The sequence below is a fragment of the Sciurus carolinensis genome, chromosome 7, assembly GCF_902686445.1.
Source record: "Sciurus carolinensis chromosome 7, mSciCar1.2, whole genome shotgun sequence".
NCBI lineage: Eukaryota > Metazoa > Chordata > Mammalia > Rodentia > Sciuridae > Sciurus > Sciurus carolinensis.
This window is the reverse complement of record NC_062219.1, coordinates 113030619-113049223: the sequence shown is the minus strand read 5'-3', so window position 1 is coordinate 113049223 and position 18605 is coordinate 113030619. Positions and strand designations below refer to the sequence as shown.

General features: G+C 46.4%; 1 protein-coding gene across 1 annotated transcript; it reads right to left on the bottom strand.

The window, feature by feature from the left end:
• Positions 1-729: 729 nt before the first annotated feature.
• Prph2 (peripherin 2) lies at positions 730-14800 on the bottom strand. Its single transcript, XM_047558485.1, has 3 exons — positions 14086-14800; positions 4635-4881; positions 730-1311 (listed from the first exon to the last, which is right to left on the bottom strand). The coding sequence occupies exons 1-3, from the start codon at positions 14664-14666 to the stop codon at positions 1099-1101; spliced, it is 1041 nt and encodes a 346-aa protein (XP_047414441.1). The 5' UTR covers positions 14667-14800; the 3' UTR covers positions 730-1098.
• Between the last annotated feature and the right edge of the window lie 3805 nt (positions 14801-18605).

The following is an 18605-nucleotide window of genomic DNA, read 5'->3' as shown; positions in this document are numbered from 1 at the left end:
CTTGCCCTCCACTATAGATAGTGTTGTCCATGGAGTTTGTCACAGCCACCTGTACAGGTGAATCTGGGCCCACCAGAAGATGAGGCCTGACCTCCAGAGGGGTAAATTTTTGTCTGTTTATTGCTCCTCTTCCACAGCAGGGCTAATCCAGAGCTCCCTAGGATGAACTGCAGGTGATTATTTAGCACTTTAGGGTATTGCTGGAACATGCTGACAGCCCATGATTTACTTGGACTAAGTGACTGAGAATATGGGAATGTGACAGAAAAGCAGGCCTTTCCGTGCATTTTTGGTGGGAAATAATCCCCTACCTCAGAATTCTTTTTCCTCATGATCGAAGAATTCCTGTATGGAGCCATCAATGCTTTGGAGAGTCCATTACCCTCAGTAAAAGGTAACTGTCCCCTACCTTCTGGCATTAAGCAAACAAAATGACCTGTCAACTTGGCATCTTAAAGAATGCCGGGCACGGTGGTGCACACCTGTAATCCCAGCAGCTCAGGAGGCTGAAGCAGGAGGATCAAGAGTTCAAAACCAGCCTCAGCAACTTGGCGAGGCGCTGAGCAACTCAGTGAGACCCTGTCTCTAAATAAAATACAAAAAAGGACTGGGGATGTGGCTCAGTGGTTAAATGCCTGGGTTCAATCCCCAGTACCCAAAAAAAGAAAAATGGCCATTCTTCAGATTGCTGTATGCATCAAGTGACACTTTGGATATAAAATGAAGCAACTTGGAGCTCATAGCAGGCAGACTCTAAAGGAGGAGCAGCACTCAGGTGTGGCCAGTAGTTGAAAGGTGAGACTGGATTCATGTGCTAGGAGAAGGATGAATCCTGGCTAGTCATTCCCAGAGAGGCCATGAGTCCATCATAAGGGCACATCCCAGGGCAGGGGCCTACAGGGCCTCATTCATTCACATTTGGATCATTCAACAAATGTTTGCCACATGCTTTAGTGACCCTAAACTTCTTGTCTCTGAGAAGAGTCTCTGAGAGGTGGCCAGCCTTCTTGGGAGATCAGACTTTCAGTTGGACAAGGGGGGAGTCCGCATTTCCTGGAGTCCACTACTCAGTATTCAGGAGGGCCGGGATGGGGGCCATCAGCCAGCCTCAGGGGCCTGGCCCGCATCTGCGCCCTCAGCTTCCACCTGATTGCCCTTGCCCAGCTTTTTCAAGCTCTCCAGAAAAGCCTTCCAGGTCTCAGGTATGCTCTTCTCCAGCAGCCAGCCCTCAGTCTCGCACTCAGGGTCCTCGGGGTTGGATACACCTTCCAGTGCTGTGTGCAGGTAGCGCAGCCCAACTGTGATGGTCACCTGATGAGGAGAAGAGACGGAAATGAGGGGCAGGAGCTAGGAAGAAACCATGGGTGCCACCAGTCAGTGCCTCCCAAGGCAGGGCTTAAGCTGAGGGGGGCACTGTTGAATCTGGTCCAAGGCCACCCTGGCTCAAGGTGTCTGCCTCTAATCCACACCAAATCCTTTCTCCCATCTGGGTCTTTACCATTCACTGTTCTCTGCCCAAAACATTCACCTTACCATTAATTTAGCTTCAACCTTTGGAGAGTTCCTCTGCTACTCATTCTCCCTCAGTCCTGGTTACTTCACCATGATGCCCTCCACCCCATTCCTAGCACATTCTTTGGCATGCATCGCGTGTTGGGTGACTTCATTGAATGGGATTCAAAAGTTACCTTTCCTGTAAACGATACAATGTGTGGTTTCTCCTTACTACTGTTATTTTGATTATTGTGACAGTGAATACATGCTAGTAATGATTTATTTGGATTTGTTTACTAACATAGATACTGGTATCAAAATGCCTGGGTTGGAACCCCAGCCCTGACACTGCACCAGTCATGTGACTAGGAAACCAGGGCTTACTCATCTGGTTTGCAGGTTTTCAGATGCAATGATGCCTGCCTCACGGGGATGCTGTGATGCCTGGTACCTGTAGAGCATACAGTATATGACCCATGGTAGGACAAATAGAAGTGCCAGCTATGATTAGCTTGGTAAGTACTGATTTTGCTTTTCCAGTGACATATTCCATTAGCCACATATTTCTACACAAATGCCTGATTTGTGCCCTTCTGCTTCCTGTGTGAAGGTACACTGTGAGAAGACTAGGCTGCCCCCTGAGGGCAGGACTGGCCCTGATGGCTCTGGTTCACTCAGTACCTCAGCTCCTTGAATACCCTGGGTGATAATAGGGTCTCAGTAAATATCTGATGATGAATGCTCTGTGGATAATTTATAATGACTAGTAACTGATGGAATTTTAACTATTGTTATATTGTCAACTGAAAGTTTAATAGAATATTTTTTACAATGGAAAAAGTCACCTCCATGAAATCCTCGTGGTGAGTGCATCCACACTGATCCCTTCCTGCTTTCCTGCAGAGCACCCACTGCATTATAAATTTTGCATTCAGTAATGGTCCTCCCTTGGTTCGTAAGTTTGATGTCATCTCCTGACTGTATTGTGAAGAATAGGAGGTCAAGGTGAAGGTCAGAATCCTATCATTATCTCTGCCACTATCATGTTCATCATATCTCTAACCACAAAAGGTCTGGAAGAAGCTAGGGCCATTCACTCCCTGCACACAGTGAGCTGGTCCTCATCATATGTGGTCAGTAGGAGGTAAGCTTAGAGGCAGCCAGTGGGACTCCATTTCCCAGCTGACTTGACTATCCTTTCAGTCTTTTCATGAGCTTTGGGGGATCCTAACCATCTAACCTTCTAGCAGTAAGCTGCTTTTCTCATTCTACCTACTCGTTCCCAAGATGCTGTCTCAGGAGGCAGTGACCAACAAATAGTCCCCAAAGCTAAATGGTCATGAATATGCATTAAAAGAAGGCTTGTTGGGGCTGGGACTGTAGCTCAGTGGTAGAGCACTCACCTAGCATGTGTGAGGCAGTGGGTTCAATCCTCAGCACCACATACAAATAAAAGACCATCTACCACTACAATTTTTTTTTTTTTTTTTTTTTTTTAAGTGGGCTGGGGAGATAGCTCAGTTGGTAGAGTGCTTGCCTTGCAAGCACAAGACCCTGGGTTCAATCCCCAGCACTGCAAAAAAAAAAGCCTTTCTGCTGGGCATTGTGGGACATGCCACAGTCCCAGTGACTCAAAAGACTGAGGCAGAAGGATTGAAAGTTCAAGGCCAGCCTTGGCAATTAGCAAAGCCTGTCTTCAAAATTAAAAATAAAAAAAGGGTATAGCTCAGTGCTAAAGCAGCTCTGTGTTCAACCCCCAGTGCCAAAAATAAATTAATAAATAAAGCTTCCTGGGCAGTATAGTCACCCTCTAGTTTCTTAGGTGAATTAAAAGAGATTTGTATCAGCCACAGGTGCAGTAAATACACCCTATGAATTTCCATAGCACTGGAAGAGTGACTTACTTAAAAGATCCCTTCAGGGAAAATTCTGATGTAAAAAGCTTCCCTACCTAATGATCTGGATTTTCTGCTGTCAAAGAAACTAAAAGTAGGCACCCTGAGTCACCGTTCCCCAATCCGAGCCACAGTATCTCTCAGTCACTCACATGCCCTTGTTCAGCACCTAGAACAGCACCCAACATGTTTATTGTCAGAATTCTCTTCAATGAATGAATTCAACACATTACCTGGGGGCTTGCTGATATTTTAAGGTCTAAGCTACAGAGAAATTAAAACTCACAGAAATAAGATGAACTCTCAAATAACTACATTGGCATGTAAATGGTGACCAGATCTGAAGAAGTACAATCCCAAATAGTTCTTTCCCACCCCTAATGTAAGTACTGCTATACATGTTGCCTCCCAATAGTCCAAAAGCTAAGTGTTGTTATCTCCATGTTAGAGAGAGGTTGAACAGCAGTCCAAGGTCTCAAAAAGTGGGAAGGTCAAGCCAGGCGTGGTGGTGCACACCTGTAATCCCAGCAGCTCAAGAGGCTGAGACAGGAGGATCAGGAGTTCAAAAGCAGCCTCAGCAAAAGTGAGGCACTAAGCAACTCAGTGAGACCCTGTCTCTAAAGAAAATACAAAATAGGACTGGGGATGTGGCTCAGTGGTCAAGTTCCCCTGAGTTCAATCCCTGGTACCCCCAAAAAAACTGGAAGGACAAGATGAATCTCCAAAACATTCTAAGTGAAAGAAACCAAACACAAAAGCTTACATATTGTATGGGTCCATTGACGTGAAATGTCCAAAACAGGTAAATTCACAGGCATAGAACAGACTGCTAGTTACCAGGGGCGGGAGACAATGAAGAGTGACTACTTAATAGACATGAGGTTTTCTTTGGGGGTAAAAGAAATGTTTTGGAACTAGGTAGTAATATCAGTATATTGTGATGTACTTGGGACTGGGGAGATAGCTCAGTTGGTAAAGTGCTTGCCTCACACTCACAAGGCCCAGCATCCCAAAAATAAAATGTTATTTTATGTTCTGTGAATATCACCTCAATATTTTTTAAGTGTTGGGAAAGAAATTATGTGAAGCAGAGACACTGGGATGCAAGCCCAGTGCTGTGACCCACACAGCCAGGCCAATGGCTGGTGCTGTGGAGGAGAATGTGCTCTCCAGACCTGACTCCACCCCATTAAACCCAAGTGGGGCTGGGAGCTCCTCCTCACCCACACTTGGCCTGCGCCCTACCTCAAAGAGCCAGACCAGGAGTGTGGCAGCACCCATGGAGTTCATGAGGCTGCCATAGTAGCTCAGCAGGGCAGCCCTGCAGCCGTGTAGCCAGAGGTTGAGCTCCTCAGTCTGGTGGTCATAGCTGTAGTGGGCTGAGTTGTTGGTGAGCTGGTACTGGATGCAGGGCCGTGGTGAACTGGGATTGCAGCAGCTGAAAGGGACACCATCCACCAGGTACCGCCCATCCACATTGCTCTTGATGCGACTGGAAGAGAAACAGAGAACCTGACTCAGGCTTCCCAGACTTCTCACCAGGTGCCAGTTCCTCTTACCCACTGCCTCTGAAAACCTGGCATCTTCTTTCCTTCCTTCCTTCCTTCACTTGCTTGCTTGAAAAATATTTGCTGTATACCCTTGGCTGCTGTTCTAGGCACTGAGCACATAGTCATGCCCATGCCTTCCTGGAGCTTCTGTGCTAGAGGGTGGAAGCAGATGGTAAGCCAAGAAGTAACTGTTGAGGAAATGTAGAAATTCATCCATCCACCCTGCTGCCAGGCCCCCAGCCTGCAATAATTCTTGCGACCCATGCCAGGCTGCTAGGAAAGGCAGGGACCATAGACAAGGTTCTTGCTGGCAGCCATCAGAGGTTAGTCCCCAAATCCCTCACCAACTTTATCTTTCTCTGACAGGTCACTCCTAACCAAGGCCCCTTCCAACCAGCTGTTTCTGGAAGGCGTGCTCTGACCCAGGACCTGTGCAGAGGCAAGCAGATGAGACCTGAGGCAGGTCTGTGAACTCCACCTCTAACCAGGTGGGGGCTCCTTACTTACCTGAAAGCTGTGGCTGCAACCTTGGCTCTCCAGGCTGACAGGGCCCATGCACTTTGACATTTCTCTATTCTGTGTGCAATTGTTTAAAGCATAACATATATTCACACAGGTTCAGAATTCAAAAGGAGTCTTATGGTGAAAACTCTCCCCTGCATCTAAGGGTGATCCTGCCAGCTCCCTCCCATATATCTCCCTCTAGCAGTCTGGGTTTGTTCTGCCTGACCTGAATGTGCAAAATTCATCCAGCTGCACACAGTATTTTCACATTCAACTGTGTACATTTCATCTTGAGTGGAAAAGCTGCCTGTAAACTATGCATTATTTAATAGCAACAGACTCTTAAAACACAAGAATAGAAAGTATGCCATTTAGGGGGTGGGGGACAGAAAGATAGTAGAATGAGACAGACAGTATTACCCTATGAACATGTATGATTACATGAATGGTGTGAATCTACATTGTGTACAGCCATAGAATGAAAAGTTGTACCCCATTTGTGTACAATGAATCAAAATGCAGTCAGTAAAAATAGTTTTAACAAAAAGGAAAAAAAAAAACCATGCCATTTTTTAAAATAGGCATTATTTTTAACAATGTTCATTGAAAATGGTAAATATGCTCTTCAAAAAGATGTCCATGTTTAGCTTCTAAATAAAATCTCTTTAATACAAAACACTTATCCCTCCTGTGTCTCTCAGCTTCCAGGTCCCGCCACTGTGGCCAACTTTGCCTGTCCCTTCAGAGAGGCTTCATGCACGGACAATCAAGCACAGACTCTGCAAATGGTATTTTTCCTGTTTTGTTTTGTTTTTTTAACCCGAATTAAAAATTTTTAACATTATATACATACTGCCTTTAACCTTTCCTTTTTGCCTTAGCAGTTTCTTAGAAGTCTTTTCACACCTGCCAATGGAGATTGTCCTGGAGCTCCGTTGCTGTTTTAATGGGCTTTGTGATATTGCTGTTGTGAAAGTGGCCCACAGGGGAGGTTCTGTTCAATTCCCTACTGACAGGTTTGCATTTCTCCCATTCTCCTGTTAGCACACACATGGACATGGGTTACTGTACGTGTTGTGAATATAACAGATTTCTAGATGAGGTATTTCTATATCTTAGGGTGATCCTGCCAGCTCCCTCCCATATTTCTCCCTTTAGGGGGCTATGCAGCCATGCTTGTGTAAGCCGGCGCTCCCATGACCACACCCACACAGGTCTGACTTTTGAACTTTGCCAACCTGATAGAATAAAAATAGTACCTTCTCATTAGGAGAGAAGTTGAACATCTTTTCACATGTTTATGACCCATTTGTCCCTTTTTAATGAACTGCCTGTAGATGTCCATCCACGGCGATTAAGACTTTAGGAAGGCTGTATGATGGCCTGGGCTATGGTGATCATATTTCCACATGGCCTGCAGTCCTGACCTCTACTTCATGGGCAAGACTCACTGCTCGAGAATGGGTGGCTCTAGTGGCACAGTGATAGGAGCAAGGATAAGAAGAGCATTGGGTTTGACTCCTGGCTCTCTCTCAGCCACCTCCATTCCTCTGGATAAGTTCACTAACTCTCCCTGCCTCAGTTTCCCAATCTGTAAAATGGAGTTGACATGAGGTTGTTTGAAATGCTCGAAGAGTACCAAGTACGGAGGAGGCACACAATAAACGTGAGCTCATTCGCAAAGGCTGGCTCCATGGGTGGTGGAAGAGCAGGGCCATCCCATGCAGCACATGTGCCTGGGGAGCTCACCTCAGGCTGTGACCAGAACAGACCACACAGCATCCCAGGGTGCAGTCACTTGTGAGCTGGTGGCACAGGTTCTACCAGTTGTGGTATCAGGTCTTTGAGGGCAGCTGTCGTGTGGGATTCTCACGGAGGCCGGCCTAGTGCAGAGCTCAAGCCCAGTAGGAAGCAGGTACTGCGACATACTTGCTGGCTGATGGAGGCCACCCTCTGCTTAAGTTCTCACTTGTGCCCATCTCCCTGACACCTCCTTGTGTGTACAGAGAACAGACACCGGGACTTGCTCCACTTCCCACAGCAGTCCAAGAGCTGCCTGGCCAGGCAGGGGCACCCTTGAGGGCGTGACTGGAAGGGTGTGGGCAAGACCTTCAGCTTGGGGCTCCCACACCTCTCAAGGGGCCAGCAGTCCTGGAACACTGAGCATCTGAAATGCTCCCTCCACCCCACCCCAAAGTCCAGCTTACCTTCCTCAAGGCTGGGAGTCTCCAACTTCAATGTGTTCATCTCTCTTCCTGACCTACATGTCCCTTGAACCCTCTCCCCAGCACAGAAAACCCTGGAGCTATCCTCACTTGTCCCCATGAACAGACATGGGTGTGCCAGAGAGCAGATCTTGGAGTCCCAAAAGTACATTTGTGAGCTGTGGGGCTTGGCTTCTCTGGACCACGTGAGCCCGGATGATCCCAGCCACCTCTTAGGAACACATTTGACCAGGCTTGGCATTCCCTAGGCCCTCAGAAATTTCAGGCTTCTCTCCACTTAGAACCATCTGGGCAGGACCTCGAAAACCACCAGCTTGTTCTGCAGAGGAGGAAGTAGGATTCAGAGCAGGGCAGAACCTCCCCCAAAGCCACTCAGAAAGTCAGAGACCAGCCCACAGCAGGTGCCCACTGGTTTCTGCATTGCTTCAGTTTCCAGGCCTCTCAGGGCCTCCCTGCCTGTTGGCTTTTCTAGTTAAATTCCTAGGAAAGCACCAGGTATGGTGGTGCACACCTGTAATCCCAGCAGTTCAGGAGACTGAGGCAGGAGGATCATGAATACAAAGCCAGTCTCAGCAAAAGCCAGCCTTGCTCAGCCAGCTAAGCAACTCAGTGAGACCCTGTCTCTAAATAAAATATAAAATAGGGCTGGGGATGTAGTTCAATTGGTAAAGTGCTTGCCTCGCATGCACAAGGCCCTGGGTTCAATCCCCAGTACCACAAAAAATAATAATAATAAAATAAAATACAAAATAGAGCTGGGGATGTGGCTCAGTGGTCAAGTACCCCTGAGTTCAATCCCCCATACCAAAAATAAAAATTCCTAGGAAAGCACAAGTTCCCTCCCCGTTCCCTGTCCTGGCAGCCACTTCCTAACCATCATCACCCATCCTTATGTGTCCTCCTGGTGTCTCTAAACTGGGGTAAACCATGCACACCTGCCTATACATTTCACACATTTTACACATGTGTGTGAAGTGAGGGCCAGACCTGCAGAGCTGGGGTGAGGTCAGCAGAGACTCCCAGCTGCCTTCAGTCTGCGTGTGAGCCTTCTGGACAGCCTGGTCTGCCCACCTGACCTCCCCAACCCCAGTGGAAAAGTCACTCTGATGGTCTCCACAGGGCAGGGCTGTGTCTCCTCAGACAAGGGCTCTCTGAGGACAGGGCCATGTCTTCTGAGATGGGGACTCCCTCAGACTGGGGTTCCCTGAGGACAAGACTGTGTCTCCTCCTCCTCGATACCTACAATTCTTTGTCTAGTGAAAAAATAAATCTTAACGGAAATACTGGGACCTTGCTGTATTCCAGGTACTATTGTATCTGCACCACGTCTCCACTTAGAGTCTCATTTCTCAGATAGCACAACTGAGGCTCAGAAAGGTCGAGGGAGTTGCCAGTGTTCCCCAGCCGCTGCTCAGGAGCCTAGGTTGGGGTTGACTCACTATCAGTTATATTCCTATGATCCTCTTCCCTTCCCACCCATTTCCATATGTCTTTCCTCTTTGATTCGTTAGTACATCTACTAAATTCCGATGTAACACTTTGTCCAGACTCTATGTGGCTTGGCTCTGGGGAGGAGGCTAGGACACAGGCCTTTTCTTAGTCAAGACCTACAAACTCTGGTGACCCCCAAGCAGAGAAAAAATTGGAGCCTGGGAGATACTTGATGTTTATAAATAGCCAGCTCATCACCTAAGGAGCTCTTCTCTGCCTGGCTTTGTCTTAAGAGGTAAGTGGGGCCTTAATCTGTGGTCGGAAGGAGGGCAGGCCCTGTGTAAACAAGGCAGTGCTTCTGGGTGGTGGGGGTGTTCCAGAGGTGTGAGCATCTGGGGCCCAGGGAAGACCTACCTCCATCAAGCTTGGCCCATCTCCCCTGTGCTAAACTGGGCTCCTCTCTGAGGGAGTCCCAGTCTGATGGAGAAGACACAGTCCTAAAATAAAAGAAGTACTGATTGAAGTCCAGCGTTGTGGTACATACCTGTGATTCCAGCTACTCTGGAGGCTGAAGCAAGAGGATCACAAGTTCAAGGCCAGTCTCAGAAACGTAGCAAGACTATCTCAAAATTAAAAGGGCTAGGGGTGTAGCTCAGTGGTAGAGCGATTGCCTAATCTAATATGTGTGAGGCCTTAGTAATCCCAAATACTGGAAAAACAAAAACAAAAAAACACAGGTTGAAGCTGGACTCCTGTAATCCCAGCAGTGTGGGAGGCTGAGGCAGGAGGATCTTGAGTTCAAAGTCAGCTTTAACAACTCAGCAGGGTCCTAAACAACTAAGCGAAACCCTGTCTCTAAATAAAATACAGACAAGGACTGGGGATGTGGCTCAATAATTGAGTGCCCCTGGGTACAATCTCTGGCACCAAAAAGCAAAAGAAAAAACACAGGTTGAGAACTAAAGATCTGTCTGACTCTGAGGACTCAGGCCCAGCAGAGAGAGGCACTGTCTCTGGACTCCTCTGCTCCCCCTGAGGGCCTCCACCAATTACAGCTGAGATAGTGCCCCCTTTTCCTGGGGAGGGAGGGAGACACAGAAGGTTAAAGCATGGTGACTACCCCATTTGCCATGCCCAGAAGCCAAGGAACTACCTTGTGATTATCTGAGACCTGGCACAGAAGCACTGGAATGCAGTCAGAATCCATAGATGCTTTTTGTTTTGTTTTGTTTTTTGGGTGCTGGGGATCGAACCCAGGGCCTTGTGCTTACAAGGCAAGCACTCTACCGACTGAGCTATCTCCCCAGCCCCTATAGATGTTTTTTGTTGTTGTGTTTGTTTGTTCTCTTTTGGTTGTTTTTTTTTTTTTTTTTTTTTTTTTTTGTCATCCCAGAGGATTGAACTCAGAGGCACTTAACCACTGAGCCATATCCCCAGTCCTTTTTTGTATTTTATTTAGAGATGGGGTCTCACTTAGTTGCTTAGCACCTCGCTCTTGTTGACGCTGGCTTTGAACTCCCAATCTACCTGCTTCAGTCTCCTAAACCACTAGAATTACAGATATGTGCCACATAATTTTAATCCTGTATCTTCTCTGCCCACCCACTCACTGTTCCTCTGGAAGAGGAAATAAAGAACAAGCCATAGAAAATCAGGAAGAAGAGAGAAAAATATGAGAACCCCCCCCCCCGCCCCTCCACCAAAGCAGCCTGGATAATTTGAGGTTTCTGTCAGTGAACAAGTATTTGTCCATCAATCCCTGGGAAAGATCTTCAAAAACTGCCCACCTCTCTGTGCTTTCTTTTCATATAAATATATATATTTGAGCTTTAGGTGGACACAGTGCCTTTATTTTTATGCGGTGCTGAGGATTGAGCCCTCACGCATGTTAGGCAAGTGCTCTACCACTGAGCCACAACCCCAGCCCCTGTCTCTGTGCTTTCTGAGGCCCTCTGCTCCATCCCTCGTGCCTAGAGAGCCCAGGTACAGGAACCCAGCTCCCTGTCTAGATCTGGATGAGGAACGCTGAAACGTGCCAGCTCAGCCTTCCCTGAGGTCCAGCTAGGTGTGCCTCGCGCAGATTGAACTGAGCTGCTCCTGCGACAGAGCTTGAAGTGACCAAATAGCAGCCCACAGGCAGGACCTGTGCAGCTCCATGTGCATATTCTCCAGACTAGCAACCCTCTGGCCGGCTTCCCACTCCTGGTCAGAATGCTCCTAGACCTCCCTGAAGTCCTCAGGGACATGAGGCTCACCCCAGCCTTTTTTCTGGCATGTCCAGGTTTGGTGGGAAAGGACGAAAGGAGAATTCCTCCCAAGGAGATCTTGGTAGCAATAACTGCTTCCTCACCCTGCCTCCCACTGGACCCCATCTCTTTTCCATCAGAGCCGTAGGATGAGGATGCTGCTGAGAAATTCCAGAGGAAGATAAATGCTTACTACTTTTCAGTGTTGAAATGTCAACAGGGAAATAAGTATACATTATTTTTCAAAGGAGCATTTTGGGGGCTAGCTTTGTTGCATAGACTTATTAGTCCTCCTAAATGAAGGAGTTAAACTATGAATAGAAAAAAAAGTTAGCATGGCTTGAAGTGAAAGTAAGGGTCACTCTGCAGTCTCCTTCCTTCCCTCCCTAGTAGTTTCCACCACAGGTCAGAGCTATGCTCAGCACTGAATCCAAGGTGCCGGCCCTCCACAGTTAGGACTCCAGTAAGCTTTCTAGACAGAACCCCAGGAGCCTCACGCCCCTCCTGAGTATTGCCTTTTGGCCATTAATTTAAGTCTATGCACAGGTGACTCTATCAGGCTATACTCTTAGAAGTACAAGCAGTTCCTCTATAATGTGACATCTTAGGAGATTTCATAAAGGAGAAAGAGACTTCAGTTCTACTATTGTGTCTTAAGGCCAGCTTTGTGGAAAGAGAAAGTCAACAGGTACACTTCCTTCCTGGAAATTTAGCCAAAGGGAAATAAGAGAACAGAGACAGAAGCATGGGACTCAAATACCCATCCTAGTGTTACTTATAACAGACACAAATAAGAACAACCTACATGCTAAGTGTGCACATTTATTCAGTGAAAAAGTATGCAACCATTAAACAGGGTCATTGTAAACATTATGCAAATGTTATGTAATCAGATAACGGAATACTCAATTGCATTTATACTATGGTTATTACTCTATGATATTATGTCAATGCTAACAAGACTAGACTGAAATGTGAAAAAATTAAAGCCATCAGTTATTGCTGAGAATCTTGTTTGAATTTCTTTTCCTGTTTTATGATGATATTATCATCATCTTTTTTTTTGCGGTACTGGGGATCGAACTCAGGGCCTTGTGCTTGCGAGGCGAGCACTCTACCAGCTGAGCTGTCTCCCCAGCCCTCATCATCATATTTTTTATGTGGGTAATAGAGAAATTTTTGTCCATGTTAATGGAGTCAGGATAATTTCACTCAAACAAATTGGCATAGGGCACTGAGGTAGTTTTGAGTAAGCTAAATATTTGCCAGAAATTTTGGATCCTTTGGTCACTAGGAGTAGAGCAACCTGGGTAATTTCTCCACTCCAGAACAAAAAGGGACTTGGGGTTACAGAGTCATTTTCATGTCTCTCAGGAGACTGACCCTCTTTGGAAAACCAAGATCTGCTCACAAAAGCTGGTTCTGCCATTGGCCTCCCCACCCCCCCAGGAATTCTGCTTCTCCCTCTGGCTTCACCACCTCCTGGGGCGACTTATGTAAATCATGCCACCTTATGCTGTCCCTGCAGACCTGTCATCTGGGAAGGACAGAGCCCTTTACAATCCTCTCCTCAGCTAGGGATTTGTAGCAGTAATCTCCAGCCACAGAGAAAACAAAATCCCAAGCAGTGACCTTCATTCTGACTTCCCTTCCACCTCCGGGGAGTCGGTAATATTATTTGGACTTAAAGCATGTCCCACTGCTGGTGTGCCCTGGGCCTCACGTTCAAGTCCCCCCAGGAACTTACCAGGTTTAGTCAAATGAGAGACCACTGGTATAAATCACTTGTATAAACAACATATCGGAGAGTTGGACAGAAGATATGAAGGAGAGCCAGTGGCTCAGGGCCATCTGCCCTTCCCTGGACGGGCACTCCAGACCCACCGTCATGGGCCTTCTGGAAAGCAGGCTGCTGGAGTCACTACACAGGCTGTCTTCGCGAACACACATGCTGAGATGCTTTCTCATCAACACCTCCCCTCAGACCCTGCAGTATTTCCTTTTTATATAAGCCAAGAATACCTTAGAAATACTCGATCATATTGCACTATCATGATTTAAGAAGTAAACACCAGCAGGCATTTAATGAGCATTTGCTGTATGCCAGGCTTTACATAGAGCTAAGAGGTGAGCTCCAAGATCACCTGCATTTATTTGAAAGATGAGCAAGCAAAGATTCAGCAGCAAGTGGCTTGCCCAAGGCCTCAAGCCAGAACTATAGTCCAGCTCTGACTGCCATCTTCTGATCCATACCCAGAGAGAGAATGGTATTGATTAGATTGATCCACCATATCTGAGAACAATACCTTGGGAATAGATGCTCAGGGTTCAAAGGTTAGAAAGCCAGGGAATGTATCAGGAATTTTAAACTGGGACTGAATCCACCTCCTTTGATCCACCAAATGTCTCAATATGTGTGAACCATGAATGACCTCATTCCTACAGTATGAAGCATACACACATACCTGATTCACCTCCGTCCTGGGATTCTTATTCAACCAGTTTATATAACTAGACACCTTCCTTCCACCTCAGCCAAACATTAGGTTGAACCGTATGAAGTTGCCATTTTCATGGGCCAAAGGGGCTAAAATAATGGCAATTTCATGTGATCCAACCTAATGCATAGTAGTAAGTTATATACCCAATGTGGAAGAAAAGGGACTGGGGTGGGGAGTCAAGAAGCCTGGGTCTCAGTGTCCCCCACATAGTTCTAGCCCCAGGACTAGAGGCTACTCACTCCTTGACTTCTTTGGAAGAAAGGTCCAGGTAGCGGTTACTGATCCACTGAATCTCAAACCAGTCCCGAAAGCCACTGTTGCCACAGCATTTGAACTCAATCTGCAGCAGGTCCATGGTCTTCTTCATGAAACACCTGCCGGGGGTGTCTGTGTCCCGATAGTACTTCATGCCATTCTTGAGCCCTTGGGCCAGGGTGCTCTCCAGTGAGCCCCGCAACAGAAAACAGCAGAGAGCCACGAGGAAGAGGGCAACGTTGAAGAGGACACAGATGGCCAGGTATGGCTTCAGCCAGGGCTTCCACTTGGCGTACTTGGCAGGGTCCAGAGCATCGTAGCAGATCTTGCCAGTCAGAGAATTGAAGACACAGGACAATATCCCCACCCCTATCAAGGAGTTGGGCACAAAATGGCTCTCTGAATTATTCATCACATCACTTCTCTTCCGGAGTTCAATCTTGAGAAACAGTCCTAAGCTGAAGAGGATGATACCAGCCAACACGGAGAGCCAGTTCATAAGCCAGAGCCCTTGGGCCAATTTGACCCGCTTCTTCTGGTCAAATTTGACTTTGAGCAGCGCCATCCTTGCTGAACGCAGCCCAGACAGGCTCCTGAGCGCAGCTCCCACCCCTAACCTGCGTGAGCCCAGGGGCTGACCACTCAGGGCCTTGAGAAGGGTGCAGACCGCCCGAGCTGCAGGGAGCTGCTCTGGGGGTTGCCCATGTTGGGCCCCCTATGCTGGGACCCCCGTTAACTCAGTAATGGTAGGAGGGGCGAGTCTGGGGCCTCGTTTCGGCAGCACCCTTCCCGGCCAAGCAGTAGCCTGAACGCTGCAGATTAAACGTGGGATCCACAAGACATCTTGCTAATCTCTTTAACCAGGTTCATCCCATTAGATAAAACCATGCGAGACTCAGAACACGGCCAGAAGAAGCCTTCATGTTCATGCTGGACCAGAGAGCTCTGGGTTCACTGTGGAGAATCAGAAGCAAAAAGGGGAAGGCTGGCAGAAAAATGGGCTGTACCTAGAAGGCTGGCTGAGATCATGTCTCCCCAGAAGCAAGTTTCCAACCAGTCTCCTTCCAAATTTAAAACGTCCTGTGGGACACAATAAATTCAAATTCAGACAGAAATGACAGATCGTGACAAACATTTGTAACACACAAAATGGAGGATTAATATGCTAAAATTGTTTAAATTCTACAACAAGGTGCTGGAGCTGTAGCTCAGTGGTAGACCACTTGCCCTGCATGTGTGAAGCAGTGGGTTCAATCCTCAGCACCACATTAAAAAAAAGAAAGAAAGAAAGAAAGAAAGAAAGAAAGAAAGAAAGAAAGAAAGAAAGAAAGAAAGAAAGAAAGAGAGAGAAAGAGAGAAAGAAAGAAAGAAATTGTGTCCATTTACAACTTAAAAAAAAAAAAAAAACCCTTTAAAAAAAAAAGATGAACAATAGTGCTGGGGTGTAGCTCAGTGGTACAGGGCTTCCCCTAGCATGCATGAAGCCCCAGGACGGGGGAAAAATCAATCAACTGGGAAAATAGGCAAGAACAGAACAGGCAGACCAAATCCTAATAAGAAAACATAGAAAGTCCAACAATCTGGAAAAGATTCTCGGCCTAAGTAATATACAAGGAAATGCAAAATTAAACAACAAAAGACCACACTTGGTTCATCAGATTGAACTTCTGCCAAAATTCTGTCACTAGAATATAAACAAAGATAGTGGAGCCAGGTGCGGTAGCGCACGCTTGTAATCCCAGCAAGTAGCTCAGGAGGCTGAGGCAGGAGGATGGCAAGTTCAAAGCCAGCCTCAGCAACTTAGTGAGGCCCTGTCTCTCAATAAAATACAAAATAGGGCTGGGGATGTGGCTCAGTGGTTAAGTGCCCCTACATTCAATCCCTGGTGCTGAAAAAAAAAAAAAAAAAAAAAAAAGAGGCACTGGAGATCTACACCCAGTGAGTCTGTAATTTACTTTGTTATTTTAATTAATAAAGTATTTATTAGAGCAACTGTAGGTTTTAAAAAATGAATTTAAGGGGCAGGGGTTGTGGCTCAGTGGTAGAGCACTTGCCTAGCATGTGTGAGGCACTGCATATAAATAAATAAAGGTTCACTGACAACTAAAAAAATTTTTTTTAAATAAACATAAAATAAGAAGGTTCCCATGTACTCATTCTCCCCCAACCAGTTGCCCCTATAAGTAATATCTTGCATCACTGTGATGTTTTTGTTTACAACTCTGTGGAGTTTGCCAAATATATAGTGTCACGTATCCCCTATTATCATATCACAGAATCGTTTTACTGCTCTAATAATCTTCATTTATTCATTCTTCCCTCCAACCCTTCCCAACCTCAGACCACCAGTGTCTAGAGTTGCCTTTTCCAGAATGTTATGTAGTTGGAATCACATAGTATGTAGCCTTTTCAGATTGCCTTCTTTCCCTTAGCAATATTGTTTTCTAACTTAGTGTAGTACATTTCTATTTAGCATAGAATAACATTCCATTATATGAATATACCATGGTTTATACATTCAACTATTAAAGACTACCTTGGCAATTATGAGTAAAACTGCTTATAAGCATCTATGCAGGTTTTTGTGTAGATGTAAGTTCTCAACTCTTAGGTAAATAGAAGGGTAATGAATGAATCATATAGCAAAACTTTGTTCAGTTTTATGAAAAATCTAGAGAGACTGTACAAATCCAGTCTTCCAAAGAGACTGTACAATTTTGTATTCCCACCATCAATGAATGAGAGTTCCTGTTGCTACACATCCTTGCCAGGATTTGGTATTATCAATGTTTGGGGTTTTAACCATTGTAATGGGTATATATATATACCCATATATATATATATATACTGGTATCTCATTGCCATTTTAATTTGCGATTAACTACAAATTCAAAAGACCAGCCTGGGCAATTTAGCAAGATCATGTCTCAACATAAAGGTTTTGGGGGTTTTTTGTTTGTTTTTGATACCAGGGATTGAATCCAGGGGTGCTTAACTACTGAACCACATCCCCAGCCCTGTTTATTTTTTAAGACAGGGTCTCGCTAAATTGCAGAGGCTGTTCTCTAACTTGTGATCCTCCTGCCTCAGCCTCCCAAGGCACTGGGGTTACAGGCATGCGCCACTGCGCCTGGCTCAAAATAAAGTTTTTTAAAAGGACTGGGGATGTAGCTTAGTGGTAAAGCCCCTCCCCGCCCCCGATCCAATCTAATTTAACTTCTCAGAACAGCCTGTGCATAAGCACATGGGATTTTAAGAACAAACCAGGGAAGAGCTGAGGGCCCAGAGCGTGACTCCCCAGGTCTGCGCTGCCTCTTGCGCCTAGGCGTCCCGCATGGTGGCCGCGCAGCCAGGAGGGCGTGAAGTCGGAGAAGACCACGTCAACCTGAAGGTGGCGGGGCAGGATGGTTCAGTGTGCAGTTGAGGACACCATCGACATGTTCCAGCAGCAGACGGGAGGCATGGCCCCCAGAGGGACCACCCCACACCCTGTCCTTGCATTTGTTGTTGAATGGTGAGGGACCACGCTGATCACAGAGGAGCCCGTGGAAGCCGAGGACGGTCACCCAGTCGATCCTCAGGACGCATTTGGAGTGCAGCTCAGAACTCCGCAGGGCTGGGTCCACAGCTTACACTGGGCCAATCGCACGGTTCTCTTCGTTTAGGTGAGATGAGTGGTGAGGCTTAGGGTTTGGTTTTGTTGAGTTTTTTGCTCACTGCCCCTCCCAAAACATCTTTTTCCTCCAAACTTTGTGGCCAAATGTTGGCTCTCAGTCTGTAGCCTGGCTCTCATCCCTGGAGTCGTGGTCACCACTGCAGCTGCTTGTCCTAATCACATGGAGGGCTCATGTTCACACCGTGTGCATCTGTGGGAGAGCGGGAGGCAAAACTGCACTGGGCACTGGTTATTAGAATGCTCAGCCCTGCAAATGCTAAGCTTGGTCATGGTATAAAGCCGGAGGCAAAACACTGGAAGACTGCCTCAAAAGTAAAAAAGAAAATAAGTCCTTCAGTAATATGGCCCAAGTGCTTTCTGCTCCTGAGTGTGTCCCCTCTGGGTCTGAGGCCCAGGATGCCACCCCTCCACTCAGTGCCTGGGTGTGGATATGTGGGCAATGACTGGCACAACCACAACCCGCTTTTATCTTTTCAAAACAAGAAAATAATTACCATGTTTCTCATTTGATAATTGTATCGTGGCCTCACCTCAGATTTACTTCTAACAAATAATTATCGTCTCTATATAAAAAGTAAGGTGAAATATCACTGAATTCACAGTTATGTTGTATAAAAGAGTTGCTTCAAGTGTGATTGCAAAAGTCACCCTGGAAAGGTGACTTAGTTTTCTCATGGATTTGAACTCTTCCACTGTCCAAATATGTATCAAAATTATGCATTAAAACAGTGACTCCAGTTCTGAGAGATACTTGGGAATCTATACCAATTAAAATGTTCATAGTTCTGCTTATCGTCCTGTAAGGATCCAATGGCTGCTTGATGGCCA

Bases quoted from the DNA above. Each gene is read 5' to 3' on its own strand.
- Prph2 (XM_047558485.1), bottom strand. From the start codon at position 14,666: ATGGCGCTGCTCAAAGTCAAATTTGACCAGAAGAAGCGGGTCAAATTG. The intron at 4,882-14,085 runs GTGAGTAGCCTC...TTTCTCTTCCAG, and splicing joins TCTTCCAAAGAAGTCAAGGA to TCGCATCAAGAGCAATGTGG. The intron at 1,312-4,634 runs GTAGGGCGCAGG...TCTCCTCATCAG, and splicing joins TCCTGGTCTGGCTCTTTGAG to GTGACCATCACAGTTGGGCT.